Source organism: Podarcis vaucheri (genome assembly GCF_965113315.1).
Source record: "Podarcis vaucheri genome assembly, chromosome: 16".
In the NCBI taxonomy this organism is placed as follows: domain Eukaryota; kingdom Metazoa; phylum Chordata; class Lepidosauria; order Squamata; family Lacertidae; genus Podarcis; species Podarcis vaucheri.
In genome coordinates, this window is record NC_138754.1 from 14,779,815 (window position 1) to 14,803,183 (window position 23,369).

The 23,369-nt window shown below is 48.9% G+C and overlaps 1 protein-coding gene across 4 annotated transcripts; it reads left to right on the forward strand.

Annotated features, from left to right (window-relative positions):
- The first annotated feature begins 204 nt into the window (after positions 1-204).
- EFEMP2 (EGF containing fibulin extracellular matrix protein 2) lies at positions 205-23,074 on the forward strand. 4 transcript variants are annotated; one of them, XM_082203584.1, is made up of 12 exons: positions 205-229; positions 8,047-8,134; positions 9,978-10,026; positions 11,681-11,905; positions 13,902-14,024; positions 14,758-14,874; positions 16,744-16,863; positions 18,226-18,345; positions 18,639-18,765; positions 19,873-20,068; positions 21,268-21,472; positions 22,664-23,074. In XM_082203584.1, exons 2-11 carry the CDS (start codon positions 8,051-8,053, stop codon positions 21,427-21,429), a joined length of 1,323 nt encoding a protein of 440 aa, XP_082059710.1. In that variant the 5' UTR covers positions 205-229; positions 8,047-8,050; the 3' UTR covers positions 21,430-21,472; positions 22,664-23,074. The 4 variants fall into 4 exon arrangements, with proteins under 4 accessions (XP_082059710.1, XP_082059707.1, XP_082059708.1 ...); XM_082203581.1 differs by lacking the exon at positions 205-229 and adding an exon at positions 1,487-2,108 and having other exon boundaries at positions 8,043-8,134; XM_082203582.1 differs by lacking the exon at positions 205-229 and adding an exon at positions 2,009-2,108.
- The last annotated feature ends 295 nt before the right edge of the window (positions 23,075-23,369 follow it).

Consider the following 23,369-nt stretch of genomic DNA (forward strand, 5'->3'; position numbering starts at 1 on the left):
TCTTAACATATTTAGCTAAATAGTCTTTAAATTTCTTCCATTCCTCCTGGTACTCCTCCTCCTTCTGGTCACAGACTCTTCCGGTCAGATCAGCTAGCTCCCAAAAGCCCATCTTCATCTGCCACTGACTACTTCTTTTCCTTTTACATCCTGTACAACCCTGTACATCTCACCCCCTCCTGTGCACCTGCCCTGCTGGAGGAGACAGAAATCGGGATGTTACAGGCAGGTTAATCGTGCCCCCCAGCCAGCTGCCTCCCTTCCTCATTCCTTTCTAGCAGCCCTGCGGGCGGGAACAGTTTTCTCTCCATCATTGCACCTAGCATGGGCCTGCAAGGAGTTCTCTGTAGCAGAGGAGAAGCAGGAAGCCAGATTCTAGGCCTAGTGATCAGATGGGAGCAGGGCCTAGCAGTGAGGCAGAGCTGGTGGCGCAGAGTGGAGGGGTGGGGTGCCCTGCCTTTTACCCACCAACCCCAATTCTACTTTGTGGGTATGGAGAAGTGCGGTTACTCAGGAGTAAAAGGGATTCTAGTTTCACAGGCCCAAGTTGGGGAGGCAGTAGGGACAGACTAAAGGCTGTGGTTCGGTGCTAGAGCATCTGTTTTTCAGCGATAAGGCCCTGAGTTCAGTCCTCTGCATCTCCAGGTGAGGCTTGGAGTGATTCCCGGCCTGACACCCTGGACAGTTGCTGACAGTCGATGTTGACATTCACTGAGCTAGATCAGCCAATGGTCTGAACTGATAATGAGGCCTGTTCCCATATTCCTATTTAAGTCAGCATCGCCATCCATAAAAAAACAGGTTTGTTTCATGTGTATGTCATGAAATTCTACTCAATATTGATCCAGAGCAGAACTCCAGTGTATAGTTAGCAGGGTAAAACTTAAGCATGTTGCAGGATTCCCAAAAAACAGACCAGCGGCAATTATATTTCATCCAGCAGAGCTTGACTGCTACTGAAAGCAAATGAGCATAATGGTCACAAATCCAATACATTCAGGATTGGCCCTGTCCATAAGAAACCCACTTACAGCAGACTTAACTTAAACTTACAATAACTTATAAGACTAAACCTTAATCCTATATACAGAACACCACACCAGAAAGAAGAGAGATGGAAAGAGAAAGTCTGGGGCCTGGGATTGCCACCATGGAAGGGCAAGGGAGAAACGGCGGTGGGGGTAGATATTATTGGCGAAGGATTTTGCGATGCGGTGATGCTTGAACCCCTTCCAATCTACGCCCCATCCCAAGGGACATGGGTAGGGTGAGCAGGGATTACCCACCTCCATCACTGGTGCTGTGAGCAATAAAAGGTGATAAAATCAATGACAATAAAAGCAATTTCCAATCCAATATAAATTTATTTATATTGGGATTTAAAAACAAACAAACAAAAAACACACCACTTAATATTTATTTCATTTCATTTGTGAAAATTTCCCCCAAAGCAGGTTTTTAAAAATCAAGTACAATGGCATCTAACATTTCCCTTCGTGCAGTTCCCTTGAAATGCAGTGGAAGCCATTCCTAGAGCAAAGATGTCCTCTTTCTGTCGTTGCTCACAGATTTCGTTACAGTTCTTCCGCTCCATCCATCGAAGCCCGCTCTTGCGCCTTGAGGACTAGAAAGATGCTTTTGCGAAGACGGCGCTCAGGCTTCCAACGCTGCCCTGGGCCGATTCCTGCGCCCGTGGGGCAACCGGCAAGAGGAAGGCGAGATACCCTGGCCCAAGCCAGATGGTCCCATAGCACCGGGGCGCCGACCTGAACGCGCGCTTTCTGCCCGGGCGTGCGCGGCGCCTTTGGGATTCAACCCTGCTGCCCTTTGCAGGGGAGGCTGGGCGATGATGGCTGCGAACAGCTGGCCAGGAAAGGGTGTTCGCTGGGAGCTAAGTGGAACCAGATGTTGGGTGGAATCCTTTTGGCAACTCCGGCTGCCTGGCGGGGGGCCAGGAATTCAGCGTGGGGGGCTGGAGAGGGGAGCCAGCGCACAGTCTCCCAGGGAGCCCGCGCCCAACACTTCGCGCTCTGCACGCAGCCGGGATCGGGGCGCGCTTGGAGAAGGCAAGAGAGGGTGCCGGGGGGTGCCAGGCGGCTGCCAGCGTGGTGAGTGACGGGATGTGGGGTTTGGGGGTGGGGAGGGAGAAGGGGCTGGAGGAAGAAGGAGAAGGCCCGGGCCTGAAAGAGAGAGAGAGAGAGCGCCAGAGGAAAACATCCCTGCGCACTCTCCCAAAGTTGGTGATCCCATCCTGGGGAGAGCCCAGATTCATTGCCGTGGGAGGTGCCAGGCAGCAGGCCCCCTCTCACTGTGCCAGGCCAAAGATGTTTGAGGAGGGGGAGAGAGACCTGATGCTTCCTTTGAACTAAGTGAAAAGTTTCAAGGTGCCTTCTTACATCGGAGACAATGTAGGATCTCGGCTTCTCCAGATCTCCAGGGATCACTTTGCTTGCCCCCACCCCCGGCACCCTGTGCCCCTCTCTCGCTGGGTGAAGGTGGCGGCTCCGTCTAGGCTTGTTTTGTCCTCCTGAATTGCTTCTGAAGTTTTCCTCCGCCCAGGGCCAGCCAGCCTTCCAGGACTGTCCAGCCCAGCTTCGGAAACCACAGAGTTTCTTGGGGGGTACGGAGAGAAAAGCTGAAGGGCTCTGTGGCAGTTGCACGTGTGAAAAAGTCCAAAATGTCTGTGGCCTGCTCTCTGCTCAGCTGGTGGGGAAGGTTGGCCTCTGATCTATAGCCTGCGCTAACCAATGTCTTACCCATACTATATATATATATTTAAGGCGATGCCTCCTTAACAGCCAGGGCTTTCCTCAAATAAACCTGGGAACTGTAGTTTTCTAAGAGAGTTGTTAAGAGGCTCCTGAGCCCGTCACGGAGCTTCAATTCCCAGCTGTGGTGTACCTCACCGTAACTATGCCGGTGCAAAACAGTGTTAGGTCCAGATTAGGTCGTCATATTTAGAATTAGAATTAAATAAGAAAGTTTGCTGTCAGTGGTGCTTGGTAACATTCGACTTGGTAGGGCTGCAATTTTTAACTGCTGTTTTCATCACAATAGGAGGACTTCGTATAGCACTTATTTAGAAATGTGTTCCACATGTATATTAAGATCAGCTTCCTCAAAAATAGATAACACTGCAAGTGGGGCAGAAGAGATAATATAGCAAATCAAAATTGTATTGATTGCTTTTAAAACTGCATTTCTTTTCAAACTGATTTCTTTTATCCCCCCCCCCAAAAAAAGAATACAGTATATGATTCAGTAACTGGGCCAGCATCTTGGGAAAAGAGAAAGGTTGATGTACAACAGACATTGGGGAGTTATATACCATTTATGAATTGCATGTAGGAACAATTCCTTACATTTTGCTGAAACGGAGTGAAGAGGGGGCTTAGCCCACATTCTCTGCCAGGTGTTGTCCTCTGTGTCCCAACCCATCTCTTGGCTCCATGCTAATCTTAAACCAAGCTGCTTATTCGGTTCCTGTTTCAGTGAAAGTTTACATAACCCAGAAACCAAACCCTTCGAGTCTTTAGAAGTGGATATAATTTAAGCTCTCAAAATTGGTCGACTTATGGGTCGCAGTGCATTTTCATTGAGCTGTTGTTTAAAAATGCAAACATTTAATGCCATGACAACCGTGGGATAGAGGTAGGCCCCAGTTTCTTCTCCATTTCCATCTTCATTGTGGGTTTGCTATTTTTTTATAAAAATCACAGAGACAGTAAAGTCTCCTAACCCTCCACTCACCCAGATCAAATGTGTGGTTCTGGAAGTCAAAGGAGTTAGAGGAAGATACTGGACAAGGATTCCAAGCCACCAGTACCAACACTGATACGTCACTTGTAAGAGCCTATTATGAAAGTGAGTTTTATTCTTGAGATTGGATGATAAAAACAAGAATGTACTAAAGGGAATGCCATTTACCTGCTCAGATTTTTGGGGTGTCTATGACTTAGTACCACCCTCATTAATCAAAGAGAGGATATGTCTCAGCTGGCTAGGCAAATAATATAGCTGTAAATTAGGTAAATCCCACCCACCCTCTAACCAAACAATAAACCATTCCCCCCACCCCGATTCTCAGAGATTTTTCATCAAAGGGAAATGGATTAATGTTTTTCTGCCAAATCCTAAACTGAGTAGAGGGAATTGATGTACTGAATTACTCCTACACATCCATTGCCAGAACACTAAACACACGAAAGCTTTTGAAATGTGAGGAACACTTGTTTCTAGTCGCATGCGGTTTTCCTCACTGCAAAAATCAGTTTTATTTTTTCATTATCCAAAAGATTTCCTTTTCTAAATTAAAAGAACAAAGTATTCCAACCAACGAAAATGATTGTTTCATTTGATCCAGCATGGCTCCGTCCTGAAAATGTGAAGTAATAATCTGTTTATGTGCACCAGAGCAATTACAATGTCTTTTTGCTTGTGCACAATGTCCACCTTTTTCTCTCGCTCCTGACTTCTAGGGCACCCTTGCCATCTTCCCCCTGCCCACAATGTCCCATCTTTGCTCTTTGTCTCCCACCTGCTGACCTGAGCTTTGCAAAGCTCTTCGGACTTCAGCTCTTATTTTGAGGGGTGAGTGAGTCACCGTTCTCACCAGGGTGGAGTTGGCACTGGGTGAGGAAGAGGCTTCCTGGGCACCAGGAAAAGTCCTGCACCCATGGGTGCCATCTCGGTGACAAATGTGCAGCCTTCGACTTGACGGTGGTGGAAAGTCGCTCGCCCTCTGTCCTCATTTGCCCCCAAGGAGACTCCTTCTGGTGACCTGGAACTCCCAGGGCCTCGCCTCTTTCTTGGCACCCATGGAGGTGCCCTATTCAACCATCAGCACCCCTGCTTTCCTCCGAGAGGCTGGCTGTCGCCTCACCCACTCTTCCTGCGAGACCCAGAGGATGCTTGATGATGGGGTTTAGCCGTCCCCGAGGCAAAACTCAGCGAGTTGGCTGTATTTTAGGTATATATACATTAGCCCAAACAAGGGTTATATTTAGCACTGCCTGGAGACCATTTCTGCCTTGAAGCAACATTCAACACACGGGGCCCTTTCATCACCTGAAAGAGGTGCATTCCTGCAATAACAAGCCAAGACCCAGACCTGCATTTATCCTAACTACTCCTTTGATACTGACTCAATTCTAGTGCTCAGGGGACGGTGCAATTGCAAGTGGGGAGGAGAGCTGTTCTTGCCCTCGGATCCTGTTTGCAGGGGGTGGGCATGTGATTGGCCCCTGTGCTGGGCGAGATACTGGCGTCTTAGTTATATGTTTTTAGGTGCCAGGCAAAAAACGTTCCCCCTAATCGGCCAGGCCTTTGGCTGATTAATATTTGACAGCCTTTTAAATGTGTTTGTGGGAGGGGGGTATTGCTATGTTGTTTTAACTGTTTATTTGTTGCTTTTTCCTTGTATTTTTATTTTTGAGATCTTTTGATGAAGGGTGGTATATCAGTCAATCAATCAATGATGGCTCCTCTTCTTTACACTAGGTTCCCCATCACCTCTCTGATGGAATGTTATCTCTGCCTTGCCAGGTTTTGTTCTGTTTTTAATGAAAGGCTGGAGGAGGAGGAGGAGGAGGAGGCAGAGCTGGATTGGAGTCAGGGCCTGGCAGGGAGTCAGGGGCCTGATCCGAGTCAGGGAGGTGACATGCCCGATATCTGCAACATGAAAAGGGACAAACCTTTTGGTCTACGGTTTTTAAAGCAATCAATACAATTTTGAACTGCTATGTCATTCCTCCTGCCCACCTTGCAGTGCTATCTATTTTTGAGGAAGCTGATCTTAGAGTATATAATAAAAAGCTAGCTGTTCTGTTTGGGATGGCATAATGGCTCGTTTCTGGAGAGATCCAAATGGAGCCAATACTTCTTTTTGGTATTCTGAAGTTTGGGAACTTCATTTAGAAAAGTTGACCAACAAACTATGCATTTCCAGAGGGAAAATGCGAAAAGGATAGATTTTCAGGGGTTTGGTTTGATTTTATTAAATATATCATGGTCTGTTACCTCCCTCTGCTTATTATCAATGGATTGGGTTGAGTAAAAAATATATTTTCCCTCTTTTAAGATTAATCCCACCCATGACAGCAGTGGGTTTTATTTTATTTTACCTTTAAAAGTATACCCAGCCTTTTATTCTCTGGTACCAGCCTTATGTGTCTTTTTCTTGCTGTCGTTGTGGTTAGCTCAATAAAGAAACAAAACAAAATAGAGGAGTTGTCTGCTCCAATTCCAGTGCAATAATAAAGAAGGGTGAGCATCAGAGGGCCTTGCCATTGTCCTTCTACTGTTAGTAGCACATGAACTGCAAATTTGGGAGCCCATATTTCATCCTAGGGTGCTGCTAGGCAGGGGATTAATATTTCAAATAAGTCTGTCAGTTATCGCAAACAGACCGTTGGCAACAGGTGATTTTTTTTATTAAAAAAGGTTCTGGATTTTCCACAAAAATAGTAAATTTGAATTAAATGGGGGAGGGAATTAGAGTGGCGCTTGTGGGTTAAACCACAGAGCCTAGGACTTGCCAATCAGAAGGTCGGCGGTTCGAATCCCCGCGATGGGGTGAGCTCCTGTTGCTCGATCCCTGTTCCTGACAACCTAGCAGTTCAAAAGCACCTCAAAGTGCAAGTAGATAAATAGGTACCGCTCCGTCGGGAAGGTAAACGGCATTTCTGTGCGCTGCTCTGGTTTGCCAGAAGCGGCTTACTCATGATGGCCACATGACCCGGAAGCTGTACGCCGGCTCCCTCGGCCAATAAAGCGAGATGAACACCACAACCCCAGAGTCGGCCATGAATGGACCTAATGGTCAGGGGTCCCTTTACCTTTACCTTTTATGTTGATGCCAATGCAGTCATGTGGGCACGGCAAACAGCTTGCATGAATGAGGAGAGCACCACTCCTGCAATAAACACCCCTCTGGAAGCAACCCTAGTCGCAGCCATCCTTGCTTCTACAGTAAGATATATTGGATTTCTGTTTTAAATCGCAGTGATCATTTCTAAATTGTTGCCCACGCATATAAAATGTTGATCTGCAGATTCTGACGCTAAGTCTGGATCAGGAAGCTTGTTCTTCTAATCCCTGGGAGCTGGGAGCTCCCTGTACTTACTTTTCCGGGGTACTTCACTGGAAGCTGCAGGGGGGATTACAGTGGACTTTGCATCATACACTGGCTAATGCGGTATAGTGGCTAAGAGACTAGCTCATGGCTTGTCTGGAGAAAGGACATTCTCCCTAGCCACACCCCCTCTCTGCAGGCCACACCCCTCACTGCCACTGCTTTGCACCCTCCTTTAGTTCCGACCCTCCCCCCTTCCCCTAGCTGGAATATACCGTAATTTTCTGTGTATAACATGCCTCCATGTATAAGACACCCCCTACTTTGGGGGACTCCAAATTATGAAAATATTACTATCCGTGTATAAGAAGACCCCCCCATTTTTAACAGTAAAAAAACTAGTCTTATACACGGAAAAGTACGGTAAATTCTGCCCCTGCCTTTTGCTTGCATTGAAGGAAGGAGAGAGAGAGAGAGAGAGAGAGAGAGAGAGAGAGAGGGGTCTGTGTGCAGAAACTGGTCTTTTGCAGCCCTCTCTGGCACTGCATGCAAAGCAGGTACTTGGCCACTGAACTCTGCGGATCGTTTCCTTTAAAATCTCGTATTTCAATTTTTCCCCTTTTCTACTCTACCTTATGAACAGCTCCTGAGAACTCAGAAGCCTGCCTATCCCCAACTTGGGTACAAGCACCTTGAGTTGCCACCTGGGCGTAATATCCACCCATTCTTCTTTTTTTTCAGTCCTGCTCAGCCCTGTAAAGGTTTTCTCTTGGGGAGAGATGAGCTCTGCACATGCACAGAGGCTCTTAGTGTCTCAGTACTATGGAGAGCAGCCCAAAAGCAGCCTCCCTTTTGGGACATAGAAAGGCGGTCACTTGGCACCCCACTTTGCGTCTTGCCTACCATTCGGGCAAATAACTGCTGCGTGCTGTCACTGCCCTTAACCTCTAACCCGCCTCCTTTCCCCCAGGCAGAACAATGAGGTCTGTTTCATGTCTCCTCTTGGCAACGCTTCTGAGAGCTGCAGTTTCACAGGAACTGGAGGAACCCGACACTTACACGGTAAATGGCCTGGGCCTCCCACCATGCCGGAGTGGATGCTGTAGGGCAGGGGGGCTTCCAGCTGCAAAACAGGCATGCAGACACACACACAGAGGTGCACCCAGGAGGTGGTTCTTAATGCTGCTCAGCTTCGATGCAAGAGATGCATCCTCATCTGGGGTGGAGCATGACAGGGGCTAGAGAGCCAGCGTGGCAGTGAAAGAGGTGGACTAGGAGAACAGGGGGAACCTGAGTTCAAATCCCCACTTGGCCGTGAAGCTCACTGCATCATCTGCCACAGACTTTTTCTCTCACCATGGCATAACTCATAGGGCTGTTATTTGGGTAATATGGAGGCAAGATGCTACCTTGAGCATCTTGGAGAAAAGGCGGGCTACAAATGTCACATGTCACAGTGTGGAGTGCTTCTGTTTATAGGGTGCCAGCTGCCAAGCCAGCCATGCCTCCTTGCAGGATACTCCATTCCATCGCCCTCCCACCCCCAACAGAGTTCCCATAAACCCTCAATAGTCAGTAAGCATTCCATGCTATCTGGGTATCTGGACTGCTTTGGAGCCCCGTCATTCCAACCCTTTCTGGTTTTTGTTTTCTAAATACAGTGGTACCTCGGGTTACAGACACTTCAGGTTACAGACTCCACTAACCCAGAAATAGTACGTCAGGTTAAGAACTTTGCTTCAGGATGAGAACAGAAATCATGCTCCGGCGGAGCCGCAGCAGTGGGAGGCCCCATTAGCTAAAGTGGTACCTCAGGTTAGGGACGTGGGTGGTGCTGTGGGTTAAACCACAGAGCCTAGGACTTGCCGATAAGAAGGTCAGCGGTTTGAATCCCCATGACGGGGTGAGCTCCAGTTGCTCGGTCCCTGCTCCTGCCAACATAGCAGTTTGAAAGCACTTCAAAGTGCAAGTAGATAAATAGGTACCATTCCGGCAGGAAGGTAAATAGCATTTCCGTGCGCTGCTCTGGTTTGTCAGAAGTGGCTTAGTCATGCTGGCCACATGACCGGAAGCTGTACACCGGCTCCCTCGGCCAATAAAGCGAGATGATCGCCACAACCCCAGAGTTGGCCACAACTGGACCTAATGGTCAGGGGTCCCTTTACCTTTACCTTTTACCTCAGGTTAAGAACAGTTTCAGGTTAAGAACAGACCTCCGGAATGAATTAAGTTCTTAACCCGAGGTACCACTGTATGTTTTTGTAGTTCTGCAAACCTTGGAGTCTGCCCCCTCCTCCAGCCTGCTGGTCCCTCCCTCTTGGGTGTGGGTGGGGATGATTTGGCTGCATAATGACTACACACTAGGAGCCCTTATTAGTGTATAGGATGATATAACAATTTGGCGCAAATGAAGATGGCCCAACAGTCTCATAGAAGGGGGGGCTGTACCCCCCTCCACCAAACTATTTTGGGGGCACAGGACCGGGGTGCACAAAACTCTGGATATACAGTAACGCCTCTGAGCAAGCGTAGGCCGGAAAATAGAAAGGGGCCTGTTCTACACTACTATTAAAGGGGCAGGAGCTCCACCCTATTTTGCCTTATCAATGGTGATGGTGGTTTCTAGGTCAGTGTTGTTTCTGGGTTAGAGTTGCACACATGCTGGGCCTTAGCCCCAGAATACATTTTCGATATGTTCTGTAATACGTTGGCTCTTAATGGCCACTAAATATTCATGGGTAGACCAAAAAGGAAGAGGACTTGCAAGACAGAAGATGGTGTTTTAAGCAGGACTGAGCATCCTTCACCGGTTGTCTTGCGGTGTGGCAAAGGGGATGGTAGTTCCCAAGTCGGGGGCCTGATTGATATCTTTAACTCATTCCTATATGTCCTCCCTCTGCCCTAGGAATGCACTGACGGCTACCAGTGGGATGCGGAGAGTCAACATTGCAAAGGTACAGCCTGGCATTCCAGATAGCCATCTTGTTGAGGACAGGAACGGGGAAATTGGACAGTTTGGGTTTCTTTTGGTTCCTTATTCTTTCCATTTTAAGGTTTTGTGTTTTTTTAAAAAGAAAACTCCTCTTGAAAATTTGTGCACATGCGTGAGGTCAAACTGTGGACCGAAATGCGTGTATTAGTATAATGAAAATTTTTATAGTTTGCCTTCTTACATGTTGTTTCCCCAGTTATCGTAATTTTTTTGCATGCTTTTCTCACTTTGGTGCACAATTTCCCCACCAAACATTTCCCCATGTTTTTGTGTGTGTTCCTTGGTTGAAGAACCACATTTTCAAACAAGGGGGGTGGGGACTGCGAATCTTGAGGGACAGTTTGGTTTCGGTTTGCGTATTGGCTTAGGAAGTGCAAGTACAGTGGTGTCCGCATTAACATGTGAGCAGAGCAAATCTCTTCCTCGTACCTGATTGGGGGAATAATACGCATTGTGGGAGGAAGGCTGTAGGTCAACCTGGGGTGAGCCTCCCATCCTCTTGGGTGTCTTTGTTGGCATCCTAGTGCCTAGAGACCAAGGATGGGGAACCTTGGACCCAGGGACCAAATGTGGCCCTGCAGCGCTCTCTTGGCTGGCCCTTGGGTCTCTCCCCAGCCACACCCCCTAACTGCCCAGGCTCCCCACCTTTCTTGAGTGTTTTTCTCTGGCCATAATGTCTCCTTGCATGCTGACGAAGCCTCTTTCTGGCCTGGGTAGAAGCTAGAGAGAGTCTGTAGAAACCAGCCTACAGGCAAAATTTACATCTGTAGCCCTGCCCATTTTTACCTCTGTCCAACCACTGCTGTCCTGCGGCCCTCAGGAGATTGCCCAGAAGGGAATGTGGCCCTCAGGCTGTGGCACAGGCTGGGTAAGCAGCAGTGTTAAAAGCTCAGATACATCAGCCAGGCACCAAATGGCTCCTTAAATCAAGGTTTCAATCACCAAAACAGAATGTCTAAAGTCTTATAAAGTCTTATTTTTCAAAAGATGGATTGACTGTGATTGATTAACATCTGGCTGGTTCAGATGACAGCCTTAAGCCTTGGTTAAGAACTCTGAGAACTTAAAGAAGAAAAGTCCCTTGATCCAAAGACAGTCAACATATATATTGGCCTCTTCCGACTTCTTTTTATTAACAGCGACTGCACAGTCGCTGCTCTGGCTGCACAGAAAAAGTATTTGGGTTCCTGGAATTCATTCCAATTGTGCAGATAAAATATAAGTGTTAGAATTCTACAGCATGTGGGATTAGTGTGTGAATACAGTCCAGAACCAAGATCTTAGATGATGGAGATGTCATGCGCCATCCTGGCACCCAGGCATCCTCACTTGGTCGCAAGTGGTTGGAAGCTAGGTGCAAAAGGAGCCTGGCTAATTTCAAACACTGGTTCCTAAGTGGTGACAGTGGCAAGGAGTTCAGGCATCACTGGGGTTGTCTTGGCCTAAGGCCTCCACTGAATGTGGAAACAGCGTTGGCTAGGATGTCTCCTACAGCGAGCTGGAACTGACAAGAAGAAGGAGGGAGCCTGGGTGCCCACCTCCCCCCGTCTCCCCCTTATCCTGCCCCCACCTGATTCTGCTTCCTTCCTCTTCCTCCCACGCCACCCGCCTGCCAGATGTGAACGAATGCGAGACCATCCCCCATGCCTGCAAAGGAGAGATGAAGTGCATCAACCATTATGGGGGGTACCTGTGCCTCCCCCGCTCGGCCTCTGTGATCAACGACGTGAACTCCGAAAGGGCCCCTCCCCCCAGGCCCAGGCCCCCCCAGCAGGCCCAGTACTTCGTACAGAACAACTGCCCCCAGGGCTACGAGCCGGACAGACAAGGATCCTGCATGGGTAAGTAGGGCGGCAGCAGCAACCCGGAGGGCGAGGGAGGAGGGAGATCTCAGGGCACTGGGAATGTTTAGCCTGGAGGAGAGGAGACTTGAGAGGGGGGGACATGATAGCCATTAGATAGATAGATAGATAGATAGATAGATAGATAGATAGATAGATAGATATCTGAAGGGCTGTTGTCCCATGGAAGATGGAGCAAGCTTGTTTTCCGCTCCTCCAGTGAGTAAGACCCAAACTAACTGATTCAAAATAAAAGAAGGGAGATTCCGACTAAACATTAGGAGGGACTTTCCAGTGGTAAATGCTGTTTGACAGTGGAACGGACACTCTCAGAAGGTGGTGGAGGTTTTTAATCAGTGGTTGGATTCTTCTTAAGGGACGCGGGTGGCGCTGTGGGTTAAACCACAGAGCCTAGGACTTGCCGATCAGAAGGTCGGCGGTTTAATCCCCGCGACGGGGTGAGCTCCTGTTGCTCGGTCCCTGCTCCTGCCAGCCTAACAGTCTGAAAGCACGTCAAAGTGCAAGTAGATAAATAGGTACCGCTCCGGCGGGAAGGTAAACAGCGTTTCCGTGCGCTGCTCTGGTTCGCCAGAAGCGGCGTAGTCATGTTGGCCACATGACCCGGAAGCTGTACGCCGGCTCCCTCGGCCAAGAAAGCGAGATGAGCGCCGCAACCCCAGAGTCGGCCAAGACTGGACCTAATGGTCAGGGGTCTCTTTACCCTTTACCTATACCTGGATTCTTCTTCTTTCTTTGGCAATCACTCATAGCCGAGTAAGATTGTCTTCCATAAACACGGTTTTAACAGTGAGTCCGTAAGTGACTGTGGAGGCCAATTCTGGATCCACACGTCCTTCCACAGCGTGGACATTGGTTTCTGGGCGGGAGTTGATCACGGTGTGGATTTGCCAAGTGTGCCTTCCTCTTGGAACGTTTCTCCCTTGCGTCCTGAGTTCGAGTGTCTTTAAAGCCCATGACACCTTTGGTAAAGGCTGTTCTCCAACTGGAGCGCTCGCAGGCCAGAGCTTCCCAATTGTTGGTGTTTGTACTACATTTTTTAAGATTTGCCTTGAGACAGTCTTTAAATGTCTTTTGTTGACCACCAGCATTACACTTTCCATTTTTAAGTGGTGGGCTTTCTTTCCTTCCTTGGAGGTTTTTAATCAGAGGTTGGATAGGGCCACCTGTCAAGGGTGCTTTAGTTGCAATTCCTTCATTGCACAGGGTTGGGCTAGATAACCCTTGGGAGAATTCCTTCTGACTTTACAATCTATGCAGACTGGGGCTCTTTGGGCAGGAAAAAGATGATATGCAACTTAATTTGAAGTTATTGCAGTGATTTGGCCTATATCTGACATGCATTTTTAAAAAATGAGCCAGGAGGGGCTGGGTGTTTCTTGGGTGCTGTAGCGTCTTTGGTGAATGGGATGATGATGATGATGATGATGATAATGATAATAATAATAATAATAATAATAATAATAATAATAATAATAATAATAATAATAATTTATTATTTATTATTTATACCCCGCCCATCTGGCTGGGTTTCCCCAGTCACTCTGGGCGGCTTCCAACCGAATATTAAAAACAATACAGCATCAGACATTAAAAACTTCCCTAAACAGGGCCGCCTTCAGTTGTCTTTTAAAAGTAAAATAGTTGTTTATTGCCTTGACATCTGCTGGCAGGGTGTTCCACGGGGCAGGTGCCACGACCAAGAAGGCCCTCTGCCTAGTTCCCTGTAACCTTACTTCTCACAGCGAGGGAACCGCCAGAAGGCCCTCGGCGCTGGACCTCAGTGTCCGGGCTGGATGATGGGGGTGCACTTTGATTCCAGGAAGTGCAAGCAGAGTGGCTGGGCACCCCCTGCCTCTCAACCTCCTTCCTCTGTGTTTGTCTGTCTCTTATGGGGAGCCTGCCCCTTCTCTCCCTCTCCCCTCCCCTTGCTGCCATGCTGGAGCCCCAGCTGTGTTTTTCTTCTTGTCCCATTCAGACGTGGATGAATGTGAATATGATTCGCACGACTGCCAGCCGAGCCAGCAATGCATCAACACGCCTGGGGGCTTCCATTGCCAGTGTCCGGACGGCTATCGGAAGATCGGCACAGAGTGTGTGGGTCAGTGTGCCTGAGGACTGCGCCCATGGGGTGGTCCTCAGTTTCTGCCGGGGCTCCATGCAATGCAATGGGGCTCTGAAAGGAATGGAACATGTGGGTTCGCAACAAAATATTGCAGCGCAGAGGGCCGGTCAGCCTCTTCCTGTATATTCTATTTCATTCCCTCTGCCCCTGTCTTGTTTTTCATTCCCCCTTGGCACCAGCACTCATGGGGCATTCCAAAGCCATTCAGCCTGTGAAATATACTCGGAGTCGAGAGTGGATTTCATGCTCTTTATTCAGCTCATAGTGGTGAGGAGGAATGGAAGTTCCCCCAGAATGTCTGTTTTATATACATTATTTACACAATGAGCCCCACGTGATTGGCTAATTCCGGGATTCTCCTGTAGGCCAATCAGGTTGCAGATTCACTTCCACCTGGAGCTGGATTGGGTGGCTCCTGTAGACCAATCAGACTGCTGCATTCTGGATCCTATTGTTCTAGGACCAATCAGGCTGCTGCATTCTGAATCCTATTGTTCTAGGGCCAATCAGACTGCTGCCTTTTGGATCCTATTCAACTCAGTACATAACAGCCTGCTCACTCCTCATCCCTTGAGTTTCTCCCGGCCGAAAATGATTTCTTGCAGTTCTTATGGGTAGGGACTCTGTTCATGCTCAGAGGCACAGCAGGGAGGTGGCGGGAGGGGGGCCAGAGCCGCTGAGGATTCCCTCTCCTTTCTCCCACTTGCAGACATTGACGAATGCCGCTATCGCTATTGCCAGCACCGCTGCGTCAACTCCCCAGGCTCGTTTTCCTGCCAGTGCGAACCCGGGTTCCAGCTGGCCAGCAACAACCGCTCATGTGTTGGTAAGCAGGGAATGTCCTTGTCCTGCCCTGGTCCCTCGCAGGTCTTCGATGCCCTGGTAGAGATGGCCACTTACCCTATTGGAGAGCTGCCGTTCCTTGCAAATCCTGCCAAATGCTGTGGAGGGAAAGAACACAAGCTTCATGTTCAGAAGGTCCCCTGTTCAAAGGACCACGAAGCACATGATGGGCAAGACCCTTCCTTGCTTAAGACCCTGGGGAGCCGCTGCCAGTCAGAGCAGGTGGTATTGGGCTAGGTGGACTGTTAGCTTGATCTGAGCTGTGGTTCGGCAGTCAAAGATCTGCTTTGCATTCAGAAGGTTCAATACCTGGGGCATCTTCAGGTAGGACTGGGAGACACTCTTGCTTGAAACTCTGGCGTGTTGCTGCCAGTCGATGTAGAAAACACTAATCTAGATGGACAAAGAGCCTGAGTCTGTATAAGGCAGTTCTCTACGTTCCAAGGATTAAGGCCTTTGTTCACTGGCAGAAGGATGAGTTCAATCTCCAGTTTCTTCAGTTAGAAAGGATCAGGTCCCAGCTGATGGGAATGACCTCTCTCTCCCTGAGACCTTGAGAGATGCTGCCAGTCAGAGTAGACAGTATAAGGGTTGGATGGACACATTGCCTGTCCTGGTAGAAGGCATCTTCCCTGTGTTCCTAAGAGGAAACAGCAGAGGCAAAGGAGGGAATGAATGTGAATGTATGTGGCTATAGGTAAAGGTAAAGGGACCCCTGACCATTAGGTCCAGTTGTGGCTGACCCTGGGGTTGCGGCGCTCATCTCGCTTTAGTGGCCGAGGGAGCCGACGTACAGCTTCCGGGTCATGTGGCCAGCGTGACTAAGCCGCTTCTGGCGAACCGCCGACCTTCTGATCGGCAAGTCCTAGGCTCTGTGGTTTAACCCACAGCGCCACCCGCGTCCCAACTACTTAATTTTAGTTACAGTCAGGCTAAGGAGTTAAGCAAGGCTGGAGGATCGTATTAGGCCCACTAGAACTCCCCATTTCACCTGCCGGATCGTTTTGACCAAGCTCTGCTTACCTGCTCAGGAAAAGATGAAGCAGGGCTGGAAGAAAACAAATTGCTTTACATGGAATCCAGCTTTCCATTTAGCTCAGTATTGTCTGCACTGACTGGCAGCAGCTCTCCAGAATTTCAAGCAAGGCTTTCTTGCTCCCCCATCCCGCTCTACTTGGAGATGCTGCAGGGGATTGAAACACAGAACGATAGAATCACAGAATTGTAGAGTTGGAAGGGACTTCCAAGGGTCATCTAGTCTGACCCCTTGCCATGCAGAAATTGTAGCTCAAGAAGCCCTGGCAGGTGGCCACCCAACCTCTGCTTAAAAACAAGGAAGGAGATCCCACCACCTTCTGAGGTCACAGAACAATAGATACACAAAGTTGGAAGGGTCCCCCAAATGTCATCTAGTCCACCCCCCCAAATACTGGACCTTCTGCATGCAAAGCAGTTGTTCTACCCCCTAGCTACCCCTCTTCCCCATGAAGGGTCTTTGCAGGCAATCGCCATGGATTGCATCACTTTGCAAGCACCTGCAGTCAGCCAAAGGCTTCTCAGAAAAGTTGGATGTTTAGGAAGGATTTGAAGGAGGCAGTGTGCTGGGAGCAAGTTGCAGGACTGAGGGGTAAAAAGGGGAGTGAAGGAGACAGCCTGGAAACCCTTGAAGGGAACAGGAGGCCTCCTGATAGCTTGGGACTTGCTTGTCGACAAGCCATAAGAGGAAAACGCTTATCCCAGGGGTAAGGTGTGTGTTCCCTGCATGCCCCATAAATGCATAAACTGCCGCCAGCCGTTTCCACCTGGCAATGGCATCTCAACCCCGCTTAAGCTTTTGCAACCTCTCCTCCAGATGTAAACGAGTGCGAGATGGGAGCCCCCTGCAAGCAGCGTTGCTTCAACACGTACGGTACGTTCATCTGCCGCTGCAACCAGGGCTATGAGCTGGACCAGGACGGCTTCACCTGCAACGGTAGGTGGCTCTGTCTCCGCCCCATTTCTTCGCCCCCTTCTTCCTAGCTCCGCCTCTGCCCCTTCTGCTCCGGAGTTCTCCAACCTTGGGTTCCATGGATGTTGTTAGACTACAGCTCCCATCATCCACAGCCGTCTTAGATCTTGGGCTTCTAATGGCATGAAACCCAAAGTTGGCACAGGGAGGATTCCCAAATCCTGAGACTTGACACAATGCCCAGTTATGGAAGAGCAGATAAGGAAGAAGCAACAAGGAAGCAGCAGAAATCCTTGCTTTTGGGGATAATTCAGACTGAAACTCCCAGGTGTCAGAAAATGTTATTTATGTATGCCACGACTGCGGCCCGTGTTTTGTTAGCCCCAAAATGGAAAACGAGCGAGGTCCCAACTGAAGAAGAATGGCAACTTAAGTTGACAGATTATATGCAGCTTGCAGACTTAACATATAGAATAAGAGAACAAGAAGAACATATGTTTAGAGAAGATTGGAAAATGTTTATTGAATATATGGGAAGTAGCTGTGTATAGCTGAAAACGCTGGCAGCGTTTAGATAAATTCAACAGTGTAAAGAAGTTTTGACGGAGGCAATAATGGAATACTGATTGGTATAGTTTTTGTAAAATATGCAGGGATTTATGATATGTAAAATGAACCATTGAAAGAGAAGAAGGGAAGTCATTGAGATCTTAAAGATGTAAAAACGAATACTTTAAATTGTAAAACAGAAAATTTAATAAAAATTGTGTGTGTGTATACATATACAGTGAATGCTTGGATTGCGAACGTGATCCGTGCGGGATGCACGTTCACAACCCACAGTGTTCGCAACCCGCAGCGGCGCGTCTGTGCACATGCGGGTTGTGATTCGGCGCTTCTGTGCATGCACGACTGCTGAAACCTGGAAGTGACCTGTTCCGGTACTTCTGGGTTTCGGCGGTCCATAACCCAAAAAAACACAACCTGAAGCGTCTGTAACCCAAGGTATGACTGTATACAGTGGTACCTCGGGTTACATACGCTTCAGGTTACAGACTCCGCTAACCCAGAGATAGTACATCGGGTTAAGAACTTTGCTTCAGGATGAGAATAGAAATCGTGCTCTGGCAGCGCAGCGGCAGCTGGAGGCCCCATTAGCTAAAGTGCTGCTTCAGGTTAAGAACAGTTTCAGGTTAAGAACGGACCTCTGGAACGAATTAAGTTCTTAACCCGAGGTACCACTGTATATGTAGTTATGTATATGTACACACACACATAATTTTCTGTATGTATGTGTGTGTGTGTGTATTAGCAGCAGAAATCCTGAAAGCAAAAACAAGCCCAGTGACTCCAGAACCTGTCCTAAATCTTCTCCCTCCTTCCCAGACATTGACGAGTGTAGCTATTCCACCTACCTGTGCCAATTCCAGTGTGTCAATGAGCCGGGACACTTCTCTTGCGCCTGCCCCCAGGGCTACCAGCAGCTGAGCACACGCCTTTGCCAAGGTAAGTGTGGGGCAGGCATAGCTGCCTCGGGATCGGGGTGAGGACACCCTCTGGCGCCTGAGCAGTTGTATATAGAATCCTAAGTTGTTTGTGCGAGGATGTTAGACACAGGCCAGGCCCCTTGTGTGCCTTTAGCTAGGGGTGCCACTCGATTGAAAACATGTTAACTGATAAACAGGTCATGTTTTCCACGGTGGCTCCCTGCTAGTGGAATGATTTCCCTAAAGAAACATGCCTGGCGCCATCTTATTTATTTATTTACTCCCTCTCCTCCTTCCCCTCTACAACCCTAGACATTAACGAGTGTGAGACGGGAGCCTTCGAATGCACAGAGTCCCAGAATTGCATCAACTTTCACGGTGGGTACCGCTGCGTGGAGAAGAACAGCTGCCAGGAGCCATATGTGCAAGTCTCTGAAAAGTGAGTCTGGGCAGGTCAGGATGGGGGGCTGGGGAGGGGAGTGAGAGAGAAAGACCACCCTGGACCTGAATGATAGCAAAATCAACGTGTATTTCTGTAGCAAGTCCTGGGAAACGGCCCTTGCTTGTATACTTCAAAGGGAAGAAGTATTATGTATGATACTTTAAAAAAACAACAACAACACTATTGGTTTTGAAAGCGAAATGAAGCCTCCACGTCTACCAGATGTATGGGTGAAATTACAAGGCTAGGCTATTGGCCTCATACCATAAATAGGAGATCAGGGTTAGCGTCACCACCTGGACGCAACTGAGGGGATTCTTCTGTACTCTGCTTTCTTAGGAACAAAGCAGGATTCCTTATTTGCACAAATGGAGCCAGCGACAAAAAGTTGCAGCGGCATGGAGTGCCCCCCCCCCCGTGTGGCATAGCCTCCATCACAGCCAATAGCCATTGAAACCCTCTGTGAATTGGGCTGATGCTCTTTTAAAGCCTTCCAAGTTGGTGGCCATCACTGCTCGTGGAGCAAGTTCCACAGTTTGGCGATGTGCTGTGTGAAGGACTTCCTTTGTTCTCTCCTGAATCTTTCGACATTCAGCTCTCCTGGAGGTCCACAAGTGTTCTGAGAGGAGGAAAATGTTTCTCTATCTGCTTTCTCCATGCCATGCATAAAACTTCCACCGTGTCAACTCTTACTCGCCGTTTCTCTAAAGTCAGAAATGCTGCAACCTTTTGCTCTTGGCAGAGTCGCTCTTTCCCCTTCACCATTCTGTTTTCATTTTTCTGAACCATTCCCAACAGTAGCTCAGTCAGTAAGAGCATGAGACTCTTAATCTCAGGGCTGTGGGTTCAAGTCAGTTCAAACCCCGTGAAGGTATATGTGAAATTAATATTTTTTGCCCTGCCGTGTGTCACCTTACACTTGGCTTACACTGAATTGTGCTTGTCGTTTCACCGCCCATTCGCTTAGCTTGGAGAGGTGCTTTTGGAGCTCTTCACAATCTCTCTCTGTTTTGACAACCCTGAACAATTCAGTTCCTTTGGCAAGGTTGGCCACCTCACTGTCCTCCACCCACCCTCCCATAACCCAATTTGTTTCCGCTGTAGCCGCTGCCTCTGCCCAGCCACGAACCCGCTCTGCCGCGATAATCCGTCCTCCATCGTCCACCGATACATGAGTATCACGGCTGACCGAACTGTGCCCTCTGACATATTCCAGATCCAGGCCACAAGCGTCTACCCTGGCGCCTATAACACGTTCCAGATCCGCTCGGGCAACGAACAAGGAGAGTTCTATATCCGGGTGAGTCCCGCTTCCCAGCAGCAGCCAATCGGAGCGGCCCCTGCCCACAGCTGCCATCTTAACCGTTGATCTGTTATTACATATATATTCCAACATATCCCTTGGGCAGTAAGCCCACACCTCCACACACCTCTCTCTGTCCAGGGAAACAAGAGGGAAGATCAGAATTCATGGGCATATTCCACCCAAGGAGGGTTTGGATCACAGTTTGTAAGGGATGTGGTCAACGAAAGAGTCCGAAGGGACAGATAGAAGTGCCATTGAAATTCCACTCAATATTGATCCAGAGTAGATTCCAATGTATAGTTAGCAGAGTAAAAACTTAAGCTTGTTGCAGGATTCCCCCAAAATAGACCAGCAGCAATTGTATTTCATTCAGCAGAGCTTTACTGCTACTGAAGGCAAATGAGCATAATGGTCACAAATCCAATACATTCAGGATTGGCACTGTCCATTAGAAATCCAGTTGCAGCAGACTTAGCTTAAACTTACAATAAGTCTAAAAGCTTAACACTAAGCATACTATGCACAGAACACAACACCAGAAGGACACCTATTTTTATAGTCAGCATGACCTTGACAGAAGAGATAAGAGAACCAGTTTAAGCCAGCTGTACTCAGCTTCTCTGAAGGAATAACCCAAACATCATGCTTATTTCTTTCACACAGAAAGCTTCCAGAACCCTTTTGAATTAAGTCCAATAGGAAAGATCTCTGCACATCAGATCAATGCTTTCTGTACCTAGAAATGCAAACTGACGACAAGTGCCATTTTGCCTCTGGGCCTGAGGTCCTCCACCTCTTCCCTGGACCCCATACAGTGGTGCCTTGCAAGACGAAATTAATCCGTTCCGCGAGTCTCTTCGTCTTGCGGTTTTTTCGTCTTGCGAAGCACGGCTATTAGCGGCTTAGCGGCTTTAAGAAAAAGGAAACAAACTCGCAAGAACTCGCAAGATGTTTCGTCTTGCAAAGCAAGCCCATAGGGAAATTCGTCTTGCGGAACGACTCAAAAAACGGAAAACTCTTTCGTCTTGCGAGGCATTCGTCTTGCGGGGCACCACTGTATGTGGAAAGGCAATGTCTGTTTCAAAAAACTCCCAGCTTGAACAGCTACCAGGCCCATCTCGAACAGACTAGGTCCTGGCCTGGCATTTTCCCTCCCTCTCCCCCAAGGCTCAACCTCCTTTTATCCCCCACAGCAAATCAACAACATAAGCGCCATGCTGGTCTTGGCCCGGCCAGTGACAGGGCCCCATGAATTTGTCCTGGATTTGGAGATGGTCACCATGAACACCCTGATGAGCTACCGTTCCAGCTCGGTGTTGCGGCTCACCGTCTTTGTGGGAGCCTATTCGTTCTAGCCAAGCAGCAGCACTTCCCCTTGCCTGGCTGAGGAGGGGAGGGGTAAGTCTGGCTTTTGGAGTGGGCAAATGAACCTTCATCCTAGGAATGGGGAGGGGGGAGAAAGAGAGTTGACCCATGGGTGGGTAAGTAATGAAATAATTGGCTGGACCCCTAGATTAAAAAATGCAGGGCTTTACACACACTCTAGCGGGAGAGAGCCACCAGCAGAGTTTAGAAGAGTCTCAAAATTAAGTGGGAGTATAGCATGGGAATAGGGACGCGGGTGGCGCTGTGGGCTAAAGCCTCAGCGCCTAGGGCTTGCCGATCGAAAGGTCGGCGGTTCGAATCCCCGCGGCGGGGTGCGCTCCCGCTGCTCGGTCCCAGCGCCTGCCCACCTAGCAGTTCGAAAGCACCCCCGGGGGCAAGTAGATAAATAGGTACCGCTTACCAGCGGGAAGGTAAACGGCGTTCCGTGTGCGGCTCTGGCTCGCCAGAGCAGCGTTGTCACGCTGGCCACGAGACCCGGAAGTGTCTGCGGACAGCGCTGGCCCCCGGCCAATAGATGTGAGATGGGCGCACAAACCCCAGAGTCTGTCAAGACTGGCCCGTTCGGGCAGGGGTACCTTTACCTTTACCTATAGCATGGGAATAATGGGCTGTTAGACCCTTTCATATATCCTGTTCAGTTTGCCAGCAACCCTTCTCTTTACCCCTCTGGCAATGAACAGACCGCACACTGCTAAGTAAGTTTAAAATGCTTTCCTTACAAAATCCAAAGGTCTGATTCATGTGTTGTTCCATGCAATAGCAAGGAACACACATGTAGAATACTGTTGGGTACAAAATGCAGAAGATAGTTTCAAGCATGCGGTCTGAGCTTGGAGTACATCTTTCCTGGTTGGTTACATGGCACGAAGAGAGTGAGGAAAGGAAGAGAAGCTTCACTTCTTCCTTCATTGGAACTGAGGGTGTGTGGCTTAAATGAGTCTAGGAACCCAGCTCTCTGGTTTTAACCCTTTCCTGCACTAACACCCTGCCTGAAACTCTGTGGACTAGAGCTACTGCTTAAAAGCACTCTTCATAATATTTCAGAGATTCCAGATGTGAGCCAGTAATAACAAGGAAATTCTGTGCTTTCAAGTTCAGCAGTAACCAGTTCTTATGGGGGCGGGGCATCCTAGGTCCCCCACCCCTGAGATCTTCTATATTGCAGTGCATGGTTACACTCTCTTCTTCCTCTCGCCATTGCAGAAACATCTGCTGGGTTGGGCTGTGTAAGAGAGGAACCGAGAGGCAAGAAGCCACGACCCCAGCGGCCAGGGAAGGGATCTGTCATGGCCTTTTGCATCTTCCCCGACCCCCAAGAAGCACCCATCATCACAACTGGATGAAGAAGGACCAGAGCTGCGACTGGGGGCCCAGAGCTGCGGCTTCAAAGACGAGCGCCACCCCCCCTCCAGAACCGCCCTTTGAGCCACCACCCTGCCCGGCAGTGGAACTCGTGCCCCCTTCTCCCCCTGCCCCCTGCATCTCAGAGCACAGAGGGGCCTCCAGAACCTCGCAGCAAGGCTCCGTGTTTGTTTTCTGCTTAACAGAGTGAGGGAGAGAAAGACAAAACAAAAATTAGTAAAATGATTTTTTATGTGTGTGGAAAGGAAATGATTCAAATGTGTGTCTGGATGCTTCCCAAATGGACCAAGTGCTCCAGAATCTTTGGGGAATAAGCCTTGTCCGTTTCAGTCTCTTCAAGGCTCCCCAGGAGGTAGGAAGGCTTTCCCAGCCAGACACCCATCCTAGATGCTAGAGCCGGTCTAACCCCACCTCCAAAAGGATATTGTACTGCTAGGAAAAGTTGGAGCAGTTCCCATACGAGGAAAGGCTAGAACATTCTGGGCTTCTTAGCTTAGAAGAAAGGTGAGTAATTGGAGACACGATACTTAACGCCTGGTGTTCGGCA

Coding starts and splice junctions, on each gene's coding strand:
- EFEMP2 (XM_082203581.1), top strand. CDS start 1,847: ATGATGGCTGCGAACAGCTGGCCAGGAAAGGGTGTTCGCTGGGAGCTA. Junction 2,109..8,042: donor GCCAGGCGGCTGCCAGCGTG/GTGAGTGACGGG, acceptor CCTTTCCCCCAG/GCAGAACAATGAGGTCTGTT. Junction 11,906..13,901: donor CAGACAAGGATCCTGCATGG/GTAAGTAGGGCG, acceptor TGTCCCATTCAG/ACGTGGATGAATGTGAATAT.